At 36.3% G+C, this 17,352-nt stretch overlaps 2 protein-coding genes across 2 annotated transcripts; one reads left to right on the top strand and one right to left on the bottom strand.

Moving 5' to 3' along the window:
- Positions 1-8,175: 8,175 nt before the first annotated feature.
- Positions 8,176-9,123, top strand: LOC106543789 (olfactory receptor 5AS1-like). The gene has a single exon (XM_014059868.2). The coding sequence runs from the start codon at positions 8,182-8,184 to the stop codon at positions 9,121-9,123; it is 942 nt and encodes a 313-aa protein (XP_013915343.2). The 5' UTR covers positions 8,176-8,181.
- Positions 9,124-10,898: 1,775 nt separating this feature from the next.
- LOC106543790 (olfactory receptor 5AR1-like) lies at positions 10,899-11,870 on the bottom strand. The gene has a single exon (XM_014059869.2). It carries the CDS (start codon positions 11,868-11,870, stop codon positions 10,899-10,901), a length of 972 nt encoding a protein of 323 aa, XP_013915344.2.
- Positions 11,871-17,352: the final 5,482 nt, after the last annotated feature.

Raw genomic sequence — 17,352 nt, 5'->3', positions numbered from 1 at the left:
AAAAAAACTAGTAGTGGGTGGAGTTGGAGATGAAAAAAAAACCACTTTAATCCTAGAAAAAATATATCGTAAAAGCTTATCTCAAGAATAACATCACAGAAATCTGTATTTAAAAAATTCCTTCTTTATATTACATATAAAAGAGGATACATATTCTTAAAATGGATTTTTAAAAATTGTTAAAAGATCAATGAGTCAAATACCTATTTTATATTACTGTAATATAAAATAAAATGTTGGTGATAGGAATCCAATCAAACCAATTCATAACTGAATGACCGCAAGGCATAGAGAGGGTTAAATATTCACTGTTTGTACTCTCTTGGCACAACACTTTGCCTTCTTTGTGTCTATGAGATTGGGAGGTAACTTCTTCCTCCCTTTCTCCCTAGGCCCTGGCACAGGCAGAGTACATGCTCCTTGACTCTTCTTCTGATAGGACACAGTGGGCTTTTTTTTAAATTGATTTTTTTTTAAAAAAGGCTTTTAAAAATATATACCTCCCCTCCCCCACCCTCCCCACCCAAGCCCAAACCCCCCCAACCCTCCCCCCCGACTTCCCAGAACAAATGCAGGTATAAATCTTTAACAAAGATATTCTAAAATAAACTTAAAGAAAGTTAGTATCATCTTTCATTTGAGCTTTAACTCCTCTTTTGTTAGGTTAACTCTTAACAGATTATATCATTCCTCGCTTTTTCAGTCATAAACTATCTGGAATTTCTTAATCCCATATTTATTTGGAATATAGTCAATCCATCTTCTCCACTCCAGTTTATATTTCTCATTTGAGTGGTCCTTAAGATATGCTGATATTTTAGCCATCTCTGCTAAGTTTGTTACTTTTAATGTCTATTCTTGAACAATAGGCAAATCTTTCTTCTTACAGTATTGTGCCACCAACAGTCTTGCTGCCGTTATTAAGTACAAAATCAAGTTAGTCTCTATAGCAGTACAATCAATAGTTTTATACCAAACAGGAATAACTGAGGGGTAAAAGGACACAGTGGGTTTAGTCTACACTTGTATTGTATTTATTGTAAATATTCTCCTCCTTTCCACTAAGTTCTACAACTTACAGTACATCACTAGTCATTGCCTAGGTAAGATTCCACTGACAACAGGTTTGCGTTGGAAGTCAAGCCCAAAAAGTAAAAACTAGACAGGTATCTTGGAGAAGAGAACATTGTAAGTATCAGTCAAAGGACTGAAAAGGGATATATTCAGGGAGGAATAAGTTGGATTGTGATTGCTGCAAAGCCAAGGGAAGGTAATTGTGCTGGGAATTTATCCTGTGAGGATAAGGCAACACTGATTTCCAAACGCAGAACAATAAATTAACCCCACCCTCTAATGACTTCTCATCAGGGCCTCCCGATACATTTAAAAGCAACTTTAATGAGCCCAGATTTTTACTGATCTGCAGGCTCTTGTTTTCCAAAACTTTCAAACAGTTGCTGAATCTCAGAATTATATAAATGAAGAAGCCTCTTTTGGGCATAATTTTTCCATCATGTCAAGAATGTTTAAGGTTGTTTTGCAGGATTAGTGGCATCAACCAAGAAACAATTTCCAAATTTTTCTCTACTGCCGACCTTTTTGTAGTTCTAAAATCTACTTAGTTTAAAATCCATGCTAAATCTCTTGATTCTAAGAAATTGCCGGGTTGAACGTCTTTATTATATAAACAAATGGTTTGAAGAAGTTCTTCACTGAAGGCATTAGGCAAGGAGAATCCTAAGACCTACTGCATATAAATCTCTTGGGCTGAATATTGCATCTGCTAAGGTTTAAAACTTGGCCTGATATATTTTTCTTCTTCTTTAGAGAATTCTTTCTAGATGGGATGTGGCCACTTCCTTTTTACTCATTTCAAGAATTATAAATTATCCTTTTTGTTTTATTTTTGTCATCCAATGATGAGTTATGCCCTCGGAGCTGATGTATTATAACACATCACCCAAGAGATTTCATAGAAATAGCTGTTCATGTCCAGCATCTTCATTAACAAGCAGTTGTCCTTTCTTCATCCAACTGAGAATGAAGAACACCAGATATTTCATACTCATCAGAATGGCCAGCTGGCAAAAGGCCAGCTCACCTGGGATTACAGCTTCAGCTACATAGGAGTTCAACCTCCATGATTACCAGCCAACATTGGTATTCAAACTGTTTATTAAAATTGTGCTTTGACTGGGAGTGAACTCCAAACTCAGGCAAGGGAAAACAATTTGGGATAGTTGCGTTCAGAGGGGACTAAACAAACAGCTCCAATCCAATCTGCTGGATTTAAAAATGCCTATTAGAACTCTGCCCTAAATTTGTCTGTTACTATTATGAACCGTTTGCTTGTACAAAAGCCTGGGAGTGAAAAAGAAGGAGAGGAAATATTGGATATTGTGGCCGACAAATAATTCTTAAATCACACTTAATTGTTAGAATTATAGAACTGTAGAGTTGGGAGGGGTCCATAAGGATCACTTAGCCAATCCTCTGCAATGATCAAATCAACCCAGTGATTCTCATTTGCTGAGGCACAGATGACTAAACTCAGATTATCCTTCCTTTGGTACTTGATACAAAGGACTAGCTCTTTTTCTATGGAAAAAGTGAAAAAGCAGAAGATAATAACCAGCAGTAAGTTAAATGGAGTCAGTTGCAGTACTAATGGGTATTGGAAGATATGAAGGACCAGGTTAGGGACAGATCATCCTAGAGAAAATCTATCTAAGAGGCTACAGTGAGTCGACATGAACTTGATGATGCAAAATCACTCAATAGAATTTCCTGAGACCATCAATTCATTAGCATCTTTACTGCTTAATGAGGAAGCATCATAAACTTATCAGACACATTTTGTTTCTTAGTAGTTTTTTTGACTGTGATTCTCTCGCATCTGTCTGTGAGATATACTTTATACATAAATCAGTTTTGGATTATGAAATATTTTAATTAAGAATGATACAACGAATCTTATCTTTTTCCAAATAAATAAAACTGCCTTCATCTGTAGTTAAGTTCAGAATATTATTATTTTTTCCTTGAACAAATCTCTCAAAAGAGATTTAGAGGCATCTGATTAAAATTGACAAGCTGCATCCACAAGCAATCTCGCAGCTTTGTACCGCAAGTGTCTATGTGTGTTTTCCAACATTCAACACTTTTCTTTATTAAAATTTTATAGCTCACCAATAGTCTAGAGTTCTCTAGCCAGTTTAAAAGAAAATTTGCTAAAAATGCAATTTTATACAATACAATCAATAAAATATAAAACAAAAAATCCATACCAATTAGGCTGAAGCAAGACTAAGGTGACACGATGTCCTGATTTTGGTGGGACAGTCACGATTTATAACAATTTGTCCTGTGTCCCGGGGCGTTTTTAAAAAGTCCCGATTTTCTGGCTTCATGTTGAAAGCCCAGTGGATTTGCTTAAGAAATCCTAACCGGGGCAAGACAAAAGACACTCTGTCTAAACCCTCTCTCTGTCTCAGTACTTTCATTGAAGATATTAAAATGTTAAAGCAAGAAAACGGACCCCCCCCCGTGCCCCTTTTACCTCATTTTATAAGAAAAGATGACCCATTACCATAGAGCTACAGGAAATACTTGGCTAGAGAAGTCACGAGTGTTCCTTCCTGGATTTTCTGGAGGGGAGGGGCACGGAGGTTGGAGGTCAGCTCGTGTGGAAAAAATGGTAACAAAGTTTCTTTGAAAAATATTTCCCTGACTAATTTCACCATTTTAATTTGCTCAGTTCTTTGTATTAACATCTACATCATTCTGGATTGACTTGGAGTTCCTGCCTGCTGGTAAGTGAGCTGGGTTTTTCTCTTTTATTTTTTTAATGTATTTTAAAATAATATTTTATTTATTGTGCATAGGATTTTTAAAAATAATTTTATTCTGTGTGGATTTTTTTTTTAATTGTCTTAGACTATTTAAAAAAAGATTCTATCCAAAATAAATTGAAATGAAACCATTTTTAAAAATTCTACACACAATACTTTGAAATATATTGTGCATAGAATTTTTAAAAATAATTTTACTTCAATTTATTCTGTGTGGAATAGTTTGAAATGTTTTACTTCAATTTATTCTGTGTGGATTCTTTTTTTAAATTGTCTTAGACTATTTTAAAAAAGATTCTATCCAAAATACAAAATACCAGCTGCAGTTATTCACTTAAGAACTGTGGCAAGAAAGGTGGTATAATGGGCTTAGTGACCAAAGTTACAATGGCATTGAAAAAAGTGACTGATGACCATTTTTCACAGTTAGCAACCATTTTCACACTTAGCGACCGTTGCAGCATCCTCATAGTCATGCGATCAAAATGTTAATGTTTGGCAACAGATTCATATTTATGATGGTTTCAGTGTCCTGGGGTCATATAAACACCTTTTGACAAAGTCAAATGGGAAAACCAGATTCACTTATATTACTAACATATCAGCTGCAGTTATTCATTTAAGAACTGTGGCAAGAAAGGTGGTATAGTGACCAAAGTTACAATGGCATTGAAAAAAGTGACTGATGACCATTTTTCACACTTAGCGACTATTTTCACACTTAGCAACCGTTGCAGCATCCTCATGGTCACGTGATCAAAATTTTGATGTTTGGCAACAGTTAAAATTTATATTTGTAAATTGTAGTTATGTTGAAATAAAAAAAAATTACAATACTATTTTTGCATTGTATGAAAATTTTTGTTGCTCCGTATAAAATTTTTAATCAAGCCCCCCCCCCCCCTGCCCCCGGTCAAAGGTGTCCCTCTTTACCAATCTGAAAATCTGGTCACCTTAAGCAAGACAGCCATCAGAATTTGAAACTATATGAATTAAAATGCAATTAAAATATGACTGAAGAGCTGGGGAAATGAAGGGGTCTTTGTAGTCTAATATGGCTATAGGCAAGCCTCTCTGGGGAGGGTATTCTGTCAAGGGGATCCACCTCAGGCAAAGCTGTGTCTCCCTTGCACAGAGTAAGAGAAAGGGGGTGAGGCTGTGGTGGGTTTCAAATTTTTTTATTACTAGTTCTGTGGACATGGCTTATTTTGTGGGAAGCCGCCCAGGAGATGAGAAGTGACTGGGTGGGGCAGGCAGGCAGAGTAAGCAACTGGGGAACTGGTTTGGGGATGTGGCAGGCCTAGGTCGCTGCCGGTTCCAGCAACCTAGGCCCCCAAGTTACTACCTATTTGGTCAAACCGGTCCAAACTGGTAGGAACCCATCTCTGGGGTGAGGCCTGCATTACAACATCACAGTAGTGCTTGTGTCAATTTTATCCCACTTGCCTTCCTGTGGATGTAACTTGAGATAATTCAGAGATTGAATTTGATCATTTAATTCAAGGGTGTGTACATTTCAAGTGAGTCCTCTTCTGACTGAATCAACCTTCTGAAGTTTTGCAAAAGCCTACAGCCTGATGGGTCTGAGCATATGCCAGCATTCTCTGCCTATATTTGTGAATGGTTTTTTTGACAATATTGTTTTTAACAGTAGCCAGAATCAAGCAACAATTTATGCTGCTCTACATTGTTATGAGAATGTAGGTACATGCACCGCCTTTGGAAAAATAAAACTGTAAAGTTTTTACAAAATAGACAATCCATATATTTTGCCCCCAAAGCATAGTTTAATTGATTGTTCTGCACATTTAACAATCTTTCCTTGCTTAACCACTTTAAGCTACTCCAGGGATCCTGATCTCTGGTGTCAGAATGATGAATTCAAAACCTTTAAAAGCAGCCGTTTTTGCAACAAAGCAGCCAATATTTCCACACTGCCTCCCTGGTAAGTCAAAACCATTAGAGCAGAAACAGAATATGAAGACGGTGCTCTGAATGTATTATGGGCAGTGATATAGCAGGAATTGGTGATGATGTTCCTTGAGAACAGATGTGGATGACTCAGACTGGCATTTGACTGGATTTTTATGATTAGGTGACTTGTACACTCTAGACAGAAAAGCAGGATAGAATTGATAATAATTCAGGGGCAAATGTTTTGAGCCTTGGAGAATAAAATAAAAACAGTATTTATCACTGCAAGGAAAACAATTATGAAATAATATTGTCTGTATAATTTCATTTACTTTTTAATGCTGTGTTGTTTCAATTCTGGAAGATAAATGATCATAGGTTTAGGCATTGGGAGAAGAGGGACATACATTTAACATGCCCTTACTTAAACATTGTGAGCTAATTCTCCCACTGAAATACCATTGAATTTCAAAATAGATTTTTACCTTTTTTTTACTTTTGCAACAACATTCTCCAAACAAAAGGCAGCATAAATACAAGGGGGAAACAGCACAGTGCATAGAAATGCATACATGTGAAAATAAATGCCAGAAAAGGAAGGTTTTAAATGGGAGGTCTGTTTTAGATTTGCTGACACAACTGAATAGAAAGAATTCCTTCCTTCCTTCCTTCCTTCCTTCCTTCCTTCCTTCCTTCCTTCCTTCCTTCCTTCCTTCCTTTCCTCCTCTGTTTTTCTATCCATCCATCCATCCATTGTACTTTAGCAGTTAATAAATTCAACTTAAGGATCCCCATCCTTTCTTTTATTATCTATTTATTTATAGCCCACCCAGATTGCTGGGGGCAATATGCTGACCTTGTAAATCGCTTAAAGCACTGTGAAGCAGTATATAAATCTAAGTTCTATTGCTATTGTTATTTTTACAAATAACTCAAGGTGGTGAACATATCCATCAGACCTCCCTCCTTCTATTTTCAGCACAACAACATCAGGTGAGGTGAATTGGGCTGAGAGAGTTCCTGGCCCAAAGTCACCCAGCTGACTTTCATGGGTAAGGGAGGATTTGAATTCACAGTTTCCAGCTTTCTAGCCTGGTACCTTAATCACTAGACCATACTAGCTCTTAGTGTGATTTGTGACTTAAAATACATAAAGTAGAAAAGACATATGTGCAAAAATAAGTATATTGGGGGGGGGGGGGAATCACACAAAAATGTATATTTTAAACCTTTCTAAAAATTGCAAAATTGTACAGCAGCAGGGGTACATGGATTTAAGGTTGAAAAAAAGTCAGGCATTGAAAGGCCTCTCTTTCTAAATCAGATACAGTAATTATGAATAGATGTAAATTTCTTTTCTGTCATATCCATTCTTTCAAGCAATGGTAAACAGTAATAATACTAACACTAATTATTTATACTAATATTAATAAACAGTACTCGGGAATGAAATTATATGCTATGTCTTTTCTGGGTTATCTCTTGTCTTTTTTAATTTATTTCTTTGTTTATTAACATTTATATCCTGTTCAAATCCAGAGATTTTCAGAAAAGACTGCAAACATAATTGCCCTTGATACTCATTCATGTTTTGGTTCAAAGCAGGTCTATGATATTTTCTCTCTTTTAAACTGTAAACCATTTGGATTTTTAAAGACATTAGATGGTCACTGTCTAGCTATGGTCTTTCTTGCTAGTTAGATATAAAAGAGACAACTTTGTTTCCTTTTACTATTGTGTCATGGTATTTTTTTTCTTTGGTTTTCCTTTTGTATGCCAACTCAAACTGTCGAGAAATTGGACAGCTTTAGAAATGGGAGTTATAAATATAGAAATCCACCAGCCTATCAATAAATAACTATGAAAATCAATCCAACAATGCATAGATCAGCCTGGCTAGGGACAAAATTTGTGTGAAGTTGGCCTCATTGGCTCTTTTCTAGAGCAGAGAAGGGAACAATGGGCCTTTTATGATTTGTGGCCTTCAAATCCCAGAATTCCTGAGCCAGCCATGCTGGTTCAGGAATTCTGGAAGATGAAGTCCACAAGTCATAAAGTGGGCATAGTTCTTCACTCCTGTTCTAGAGAATGCACACCAGCCAACATACTGTATGTTCAAAAAAATGTTTGAATAGATATGAAGAATATTGAGAATATATTCTGTCAAAGAGAACACAAACTCAGCCAAACCAAGCAACCTGATGTCAGGTTTCTGTGGTCATCGGTTTCCCTGCTTATCATTTTTCAGCATTTTGTTTATAAATATCAAAGAAGACCAATGGAAATATTTTTACTTCTAGTTTGAGGGGGAGAGAGGACACACCTTTTGTATAACCGTGTGTTTGTCATTGTCCTCACAGTTCGTATCTCTCCTTGATTTCAGATCCTGAGTCAAAGACACCAAAGACTGAATCAAATGGCTAAGTGGAACCACACAATAGTGCATGAGTTCCTTCTTCTTGGCTTCACAGATCGTCAAGAAATCAATGCAGGCCTCTTTGTCCTCTTCTTAGCCATCTATGTGGTCACTCTGGTGGGGAACATTGGTATTATTCTATTAACCTGGGCCTGCCCCAGTTTACACAGTCCAATGTACTTTTTCCTCAGCAATCTGGCTTTCCTAGATACCATTTATTCTTCCACCATTGCTCCCAAGATGCTGGTCAATTTCTTAAGAGAGAAGAAGGCCATTTCATTTACAGGATGCATTGTTCAAATGTACCTTTTTGCTTCCTTTGCAGATGCTGAGTGCCTTCTTCTGGCTGCCATGGCTTATGACCGCTACATGGCCATTTGCAACCCACTACTCTACCCTGTTCTTATGTCTCACAAAGTGTGTATCTGTTTGATAACAGGTTCTTATCTGATTAGTAGCATGACCTCATTGGTGCACACTTGTTTTACTTTTCACATCTCCTTTTGTGGATCGAATGTCATCAATCACTTCTTTTGTGACATCCCCCCACTCTTGACCCTCTCCTGTTCCAATACCCATATAAATGAGATGCTCCTCTTTGCTCTATGTGGTTTTATCCAGATGAGCACTTTCCTGTTTATCCTCATCTCCTATTCCTTTGTTCTTTGCACTGTTTTGAAAATTCCTACCAACACAGGCCGCCAGAAAGCTTTTTCAACTTGCAGCTCCCATTTCATTGCTGTTGCACTTTTCTATGGTGCCCTCCTTTTCACTTATCTTCGGCCTACTTCCAATTATGCCCCAGACACTGATAAAATAATATCTGTTTTTTATACTGTGGTGTTTCCCATGATGAATCCCTTGATCTACAGCCTGAGGAACAAAGAAGTGAAGGATGCCTGGAAGAAAACATTGGCAAGAAATGTTTCCTGCCATTCATGATGAAAAGGAGGAGTGGAGAACGGACATCCAAACATTAATATGGCCAGTCAAAATGCTAATGTAAATTCATACATTAATCTTTTTGGCAGATAAAGCTAGAAAGCCCGCATTCTCAATGATGTTTTTATGCACAGTAGCAAACTTTTGTGCTTTTCAATTAAAGTAAAAGAATATTTTCTCAGTGATAATATTTTTTTCTTTTTGGTTGTTAGTTTAAAAGGCATTTTTAAAAGAATGATGAAATATTGGGTTCCTACCATGTCTTGTCTCTTCCTTATATGTCCCTGGTCATGGGCCTTGACAATGAAGAGCCCTCAAGAGATGCAATGTAGGCTCATTTCCAAGTTCATACTAACCAAGCTCAATTTAAATTATGAGCCTTGCGGCAGAAAACACAAAACATTTTAGGACAGAAAACTGAGAAATAAGATACTCAGTTGTGATTTTTTTTAAATGTACTAATCCTAAGCTAGAATCAGTTCATACAACACAATGGAAATAAAATGCAATATATTAAAACAGCACAAACGATGAGGAAATTTCCTTGGGAATAGCACATTACTTAAAATGCAATCCTTACTTGTAAATCCACCTGATTGGTTAATCTCTGATGAACATGAGATGAGTCTGAAGAATGAAGCAGAAGTAGATAAAATTGAGAGAAAAGCCATGTCTTTGGTGTATATGCTCTCAGTGTACATAAAAAGAAAAGAAAAAAGAGAGGGAAAAATACATTCATCAAGAATCATATGATACAACACTTGATAGTCATAGGTTACTAATAAGCAATCAAATCATACTAGGAAACAAACAGAACAATATAAATCATAAAAGCAACATGGTTATAGTCATAAGTGGGAGGAGATAGGTAATAGGAAGGATGAGAAGAATAATAGGAGTACAGTCTTAGTAAATAGTTTGACAATGCTGTGGGAATTAGTTGTTTAGCAGAGTGATGGCATTCAGGGAAAAACTGTCCTTGTGTCTAGTTGTTCTGGAGTGCATGGCTTATAGTGTCATTTTGAGGGTAGAAGTTGAAACAATTTAAGTCCAGGATGTGAGGGGTCTGTAGACATTTTCACTGCCCTCTATGCTTTCTATGAATATTTCTATGAATGATCATCAAATGAGCAAGCTTCCCTAGTGATCTTTCCCATATAGGGCTAAATTAATGGAAGAACAACACCTTATTCCAAATTAAAGCATACTTTGTGTTTCCAAGGGGAGCCCATGCAGATGAGTTTGCCTATCCCAGACCACAGAGTAATAGAAAACTACCATATTTAGGGAGCCTTAACATCTAGAGGCTTGTGAAGATTGCATTCCATTTCATAGGGCATTTTTATGTAGGAACAAATGTCAATGTTATTTTCTTGCCTTGAGGATAATTTGTTAATTTGTCTTTGATGAAAAAAAATCACAGTAGCTAAGAAATGGTTTATAGCACAACAAATATGTTTATGAGATTATTTTTTTACTAAGTAGAATTTATCTATACAAGATGGAGCTTTATGGCTGTGATCCATAACTCTTTCACTCATACATCTATTTCAAATTTCAAAATAAAACTTATCCATCAAGTGATTTATGAATTCCCATATAAAAGTACTTTATTGCATACAACCATTAAATATTTGAAGAGCACTAGTTGAACAAAAGCTTTTATATGAAGTAAAATGAAAATAGCTGAAATTAAGTCAATGAAATGTAATCACAGGGGTTTGTGTATGTCTGTATTCCCAGCTTCAAGTCTACATTTAGAAGTGGCATTTTTGCTAGTGCAAACATGGAAAAAAATTCCTAATCCTTCTGAGTGCAATCAGTTTTCTTTGCAATAATTTATTGAAGGTATCCTTTACTTCTTCATTTCTCAAGGTATAGATCAAAGGGTTTAACATGGGGAAAACCACAGTATAAAAAACAGAGACTATTTTGTCTGTATTCAGGATATAGCTGGAGCTTGGCCGCAAATAAGTAAAGAGAAGGGTTCCATAATACAAAGCCACAGCTGTCAAGTGGGAGGTACAAGTTGAAAAGGCCTTCTGGCGGCCTTCAGATGAATGGATCCTCAAGATGGTGCAAATGATATAGGTATAGGAGATAACAATCAACAAAAAAGTGCTCATTTGGATGGAACCACACAAGGCAAAAAGAAGAATTTCATTAATATGAGTGTTGGAGCAGGAGAGAGCTAGCAGGGGAGGGATGTCACAGAAGAAATGATTGATGACGTTGGATCCACAAAATGACAAGTGAAATGTATAATAAGTGTGAATTAGTGAAGTCATACTACCAATAAGATAAGAGCCGGCTACCAACCCAAAACAAACTCTTTGGGACATAAGAGCAGGATAAATTAATGGGTTACAAATAGCCATGTAGCGGTCATATGCCATGGCAGCCAGAAGAAGGCACTCGGCATCTGCAAAAGAAGCAAACAAATACATTTGTGTAATGCAACCTGCCAGTGAGATAGTCTTCTTGCCAGTTATGAAATTGAGAAGCATTTTAGGTGTAATGGCAGAAGAATAAGAGAAATCTAGGAAGGCCAAATTGCTGAGGAAAAAGTACATTGGACTGCGGAGGCATGAACTGATCCAAATTAATACGATGATACCAATATTTCCCACCAAAGTGACTAAATAGATAGCTGAGAAGAGAACAAAGAAGACAGCCTTGATCTTTTGATGATCAGTGAAGCCAAGAAGAACAAACTCAGTCACTGTTGTTTGGTTCCATTTGCCCATTTTTCTGTTTCTTTATTCATTTATTCAGAAGCTTCCACTAGTGGATGCTGGGATAGCTGATCAGTTGCTGCAAAAACTTGTTTCCTTCAGACTTCATGGACTTTCTGAAAGAGATAATTAATACTGGAATTAATCACTTGCTCTAAACTTTCAATTAAATTGTTGCCATCTATCAATATAAGAATCGTCTCTAATGCTCCCATAATAGCACTAATGATCCTAAGTGTAATATATCAATTAGGTATATTGAGAAGAAAATAATAGATTAATAATGTGATAAATGATTATACATATATTCATATTGGCTGACTATATTTCTGAACATTTACAAAATAAAAGAGAATTTAAAAAGAGGAGGAGAAAAAAGAAGCCCTGAGTTACAAAATGGTGTAACTGGTGATGAATGGTGATTTTTTGTTGCAACTGTTTAAGGTGTTAAAAGATGCTTAATTGCATTTACATTACAATCTGGACTTCTATGTTGTGGTTTTGAACATGTTTAACATGCTACTTTAACATGTTTTAACATGTTTCATTCCTATAAAGGAAAATACCCAGTTTCCCTGAAAATAAGACCTCCCTGGATAATAAGCCCAATTGGGCTTTTCAGCGCATGCGCGAAAATAAGCCTTCCCCTGAAAATAAGCCTTCCCTGAAAATATTGCAACACATCAGCAGCAATGAGGTGACCACGCTTGCCGCCTCCTGCACCTCAAAAATAATAGGACCTCCCCAGAAATAAGGCTTATTTGGGGGGGGGGGTCAAAAGAAAATAAGACCCCGTCTTATTTTCAGGAAAACATGGTACTTTAAAAAAAACTCTGAAATTGTTTAGCTCTTGGGACTATTCTTTCTAGTCTAGCCTATTTTTCTTTCAAGATGATTTGGAAACTTACTAAACTTCATAACATCCAATTTGAGGCCAAACTAAAAAGATTTAAGTCCTTGAAAGGATTTTTTACTGATGAATCTTTAGGATATGAGGAACCCTAATTGAGTACCAAAAGAATCTGAGCCACTTTTCATCCCGAGAGAGAACTACCACTAAAAGAAAGCCATCACTTCCAGGAAAGCAATGGCAGGCTGAAGATGACTTCTCCTTTTAACAAAGCCGATGATGGTGGCAGAAACTGGAGCCAGTGAATGACTCACTAATATTCCATATTATATGTATCACAATTTCACAATGCACCATTCATACCATACAGATATATAAGGGACGGGATTTTTATCTCACAACATCACCACATTTCATCACTTACCCCCTTGCCCCCCCCCCAAAAAAATGCCTGTGTAAGGCACCACCCAATACAAAGTTTATTCAAAAGCAGTTTTGCCCAGAACCCCTCTGTGAGGGAGATGGGCAATTGATAAGAGAAATAAACAAACAAGCAAACAGGTAAGTAGGTAAGTAAGTAAGTAAGTAAGTAAGTAAGTAAGTAAGTAAGTAAGTAAGTAAGTAAGTAAGTAAGTAAGTAAGTAAGTAAGTAAGTTCCTTTCTTTGCAAGTTATACCCTTTGGAGACACTGCAGACCATTTACAATTGGATATTGGCTGGAACTTTAAAATCTGGAAACTTTACAATCTTTAAATTCAGGGTTCCTAACGACTAAACCACCATCTGTCTCTAACTACTAAATTCTGGTCTTGGTACTCTAGATCAGTGGTCTCCAACCTTGGCAACTTTAAGACCTGAGGACTTCAACTCCCAGAAGCAAAGCTGGCTGAGGAACTCTGGGAGTTGAAGTTCACAAGTCTTAAAGTTGCCAAGGTTGGAGACCACTGCTCTAGATGATCTGAGGACCCCTTAAATTCTTAATTTAAGTTCTTAAATTATGCTTGTGTTTGAACTAGATTCTGAATCTTGAGCTTTCTCTGTCTGTAAAGCTTCTACTCACTGGTGTATTAATCTGATTTCATATATACTGTACATTCATGTTTATTCATTATATCTTTATCTCTACATCACCTTGAACCTCACTCTAGTATATGGATGAGGAGGAATATGAACAAGCAGAATAGGAATAAATGAAAGCAGTGGAGGATTCTTTGGCTTTCTCCTTTGCGTTTGAAGACAACCTGATTAGGGAAGAGAAAAATCTTATATCAAATTTTCCCTACTGCTTTCTCTCCAGCATCTATCCTCAGCTTTTTCTATTGCGACCAGAGTGAATAAGTGAAACTTTGGATCTAATAAACCAAAAGTCCTTCTACTATATTTCCTTCCCAACCATTGTTTCTCCATTATCTTTATTCTATTGCTATTTCACAGCATATTGATTCCTTTAGACCAATGCCATATTACAAGAGAAGTAACTCTTTCCTTCGGATCCTTCTCCAGATAGAAGGTGTGCCAATTACTACTATGACTTTGTTGATAGGCTAACAATATTGGAGGAGGAACAAGCACATAGAAAATAAGTTGCCTATTTTGCACCATATATGGAATATGGCAAAGACTGGATACTTGCTTTTGTCTTTAAATTAAAGCCAGGAATATAAGAATTATACATCACTTGGAAAGGTGGGAACCATCACATCTTAGAAATCTGTAACTATAAAATGCTAAAGCTGAATGTATTGAATCTGGACACATTTCTGATTCATTTCCTCTCCTTTAAAAACACAATAGCATAACATGTTTATGAGATAGAATAAAAGGGAAAAAATCAAGGTATTTCAGATCCAAGACTGTCAAAATTTTCTTCACATTCTGAAGGAATATCAGAAGTTGGGGAAATTTGTATTGAGGATCTGCAACTGTTCTTATCTTTCTCCCTATCTATATATTTCACAAAATGTAAATACCACCCTAGTCATAGACATTCATGTATTTTGTATCTTCTCCAACATCAAATTCATATACAGGGATTCATTAGATTCAAACCTTAGCACAGTCTCAAAGAGGAGAGTCAGATCTCTTCTTCTGACACATGGAGATTCAAACATCACACGGCTTCTGAAATACTCGCTCAAGAACAATAGAATTAAACTATAAAAAGTGGGGAGTAAATCTGTTTTCCAAAAGAAGTCACCTGACTTCATTTGGTAGCACCAAACTAAACTACTACTAAAAAGAAGAGTTTATGTATGCATATCTATGTGTGCAAAAATATTTTATATTTAAAATTAAAGTAATTAAAATTAAATTAATTGGAAGGGAGGACAAGCGCACAAAAAGTAGACTGCCTGTTTTGCATATATATAGAATTCAGATTATTATGATAATGACAAAATCCAAAGCATCTAACAAATCACATGTGATAAAGAACAATATTCATTATTATGATGTGGCTATCAAAAACACAATGTAGAGAGTGATAAGTTTTCATATTCTGCATGTCATTGCTGCTACTGAGATTCCTCTAAAAGGGCTGTCTTCGACCCAGAGTTCTCACTCAAGACATGAATGACCAGGGTCAAATTATCCTACTTTGGAAATATTATGTGAAGACCTGTTTCTCTGGGAAAATCTCAGATGCTAAGAAAGATGGAAGGAAAAAGAAGAAGAAGGTGACAAGCAGCAAGATGGATGGACTCAGTTACAGTGGTGATGAAGTGCCTGAAGGACCAGGTTAAATGTGGATCATCATGGAAAAGATCTATCTATGTGATCACTGGGAGTCAACAGCAACTTGATGGCACATAATCAATCAAACAAAAGGGCTATCCAGTAATCAAATTAGAGGTACAATTTATTTGAGTCCCTGAATAAGATTTAGGAAGCAGCCTGGGGTTTCTGAAAAGAGTTTATCTCTCAGCCCTCCTCAGTCTTTAACTAAGGAGGTCTGTGCTTTGACTTTTCAGGTTGAATGTTCAGCTCATTCATTCCAGGTTGATGACATTGTCAGCTATTTTATATACTTTTGTAGAAAGGACACAATGACAATAAGATGGATTGTGGTTCATGAGGGACTCTTTTTACAATTCCTTTTTTCAAGCATGTCTTTCCCAGTGCCAACTGTTGCATAGAGAACACAAATGTGAAGACTTCCTCCACCATCTGTTCTCTGTCAATGAGGCAAATTCACATTCCTATTGAACCACTAAGCATTTGAAAAGTGGTGAAATATTTTTACCATCAAAAAATTAGAAAAGTCCATCTAACTTTAACAGGCCAACTTGGCATGGGAGTCTGGGAGCCCGGTCTCAGCTAAGGCCTCAGACAAGGCAGTTTTTCAGATTGAAAATGGGAAGAAGTATTAGAAAACTATGACTAGACAAAGAGCGAAAAGTATTGTGCAGTTAACAAGATCTATAGTGTGAATAATGAGTGCTTCAAAACAGATTTTCTTTCATTTTCATGAAAGAAGAAAAAATTCCAGATGCTTCTTGTTTAATAAATAAAAATAAAGCAATGATATAAGAAAAAGAAGTCATATTTGCCTAAGTGTTCATAAATGCTTTTCTTGATTTGTTAACTCAGTTTTATCCCATTTGGGTTTTCTTCCATTTCATTATCATAATACAACTAGAAGCTCACTATGACATAAATCATAATTTAATCCCTTTATCCTTAAAGAATTACTGAAATACATTTTACCTAAAAAAAAAAACAACCCAAACTTTTAGTTCCACTGAATTTGGCTCTTCTCTTTCCCAAAGCTGAGTTAATAATCTAGCAAGGCAGTCTTAGTGAAATACACTTTTGAGCTGCTTGTGGCAAGCATCAAAAGAGAATATAAAAATGCAGTAGTACTCTGATAATAGAGAATTTCAAAAGAGAGTGCAAAATAAGTCATCGCAAAATCTTACACTGTATGATTACAAGTTATCTCAAAGCTTTACCGGCCTGTCTCTTTTACTTTATCATAGAATAATGGTCATACCTTTTGGATGAGAAGCATGATAATCCAATTTCATTGCTGATGATGGACAAGAGAATGTTGAGAGGTTCTTTCCATCTAGCATATTCTCACTTTGGAAAAGGAAAAAAAACCTTCAAAGATTTGCCTTTGAAGAAAGGTACAGTTAGGATAATTAAAATGCCCTTTGTGTCTCCTGGGGTGCAGCTTAATGACATGTAGAAAAGTAGTCCTGAAGAACTGAATAAAGTTTCTAATATTTTTTCAAACTTTTATTAGTCATTTCAAAATTGAAGTACTTTTTTCACAAAACCCAAGGAAGTTGCATTTCAGGGATAAGGAACAATAACGAATCTCTGTGTATAATTTAATCTAATCATTTTATTTTGCTGCTAGCTTAGCATAGGTAAGAAGTAAATTTGGTGAAAGAGCAAATTTGGGTTGGGTTATCATCTTCTAGATGGAAATGTGTAACAATCATAAATTCATTGCTTTAATTATTTTCAACAGAGTCAGTTTTCTATACAGAATAGGCCAGTGGTGGGTAACAAGTGCCCAAAGCATGCACGTGGCCTCAAAAAGCAATGTGTATGCGGCCTCCCACATGTGCCCTGCCCCATGAATGTGGACATGCCCCTCTGCGAGTGTGGTCTCCTGCATGTGTCCCCACCCCCATA

This window comes from Thamnophis sirtalis, unplaced genomic scaffold, assembly GCF_051295495.1.
Source record: "Thamnophis sirtalis isolate CommonGarterSnake01/CBP01778 unplaced genomic scaffold, rThaSir2_p1.2 scaffold_1, whole genome shotgun sequence".
Classification (NCBI taxonomy): Eukaryota; Metazoa; Chordata; class Lepidosauria; order Squamata; family Natricidae; genus Thamnophis; species Thamnophis sirtalis.
The sequence above is the reverse complement of the archived record's forward strand: the minus strand, read 5'-3'. Positions and strand labels throughout refer to the sequence as shown.

Bases quoted from the DNA above. Each gene is read 5' to 3' on its own strand.
- LOC106543789 (XM_014059868.2), top strand. From the start codon at position 8,182: ATGGCTAAGTGGAACCACACAATAGTGCATGAGTTCCTTCTTCTTGGC.
- LOC106543790 (XM_014059869.2), bottom strand. From the start codon at position 11,870: ATGGGCAAATGGAACCAAACAACAGTGACTGAGTTTGTTCTTCTTGGC.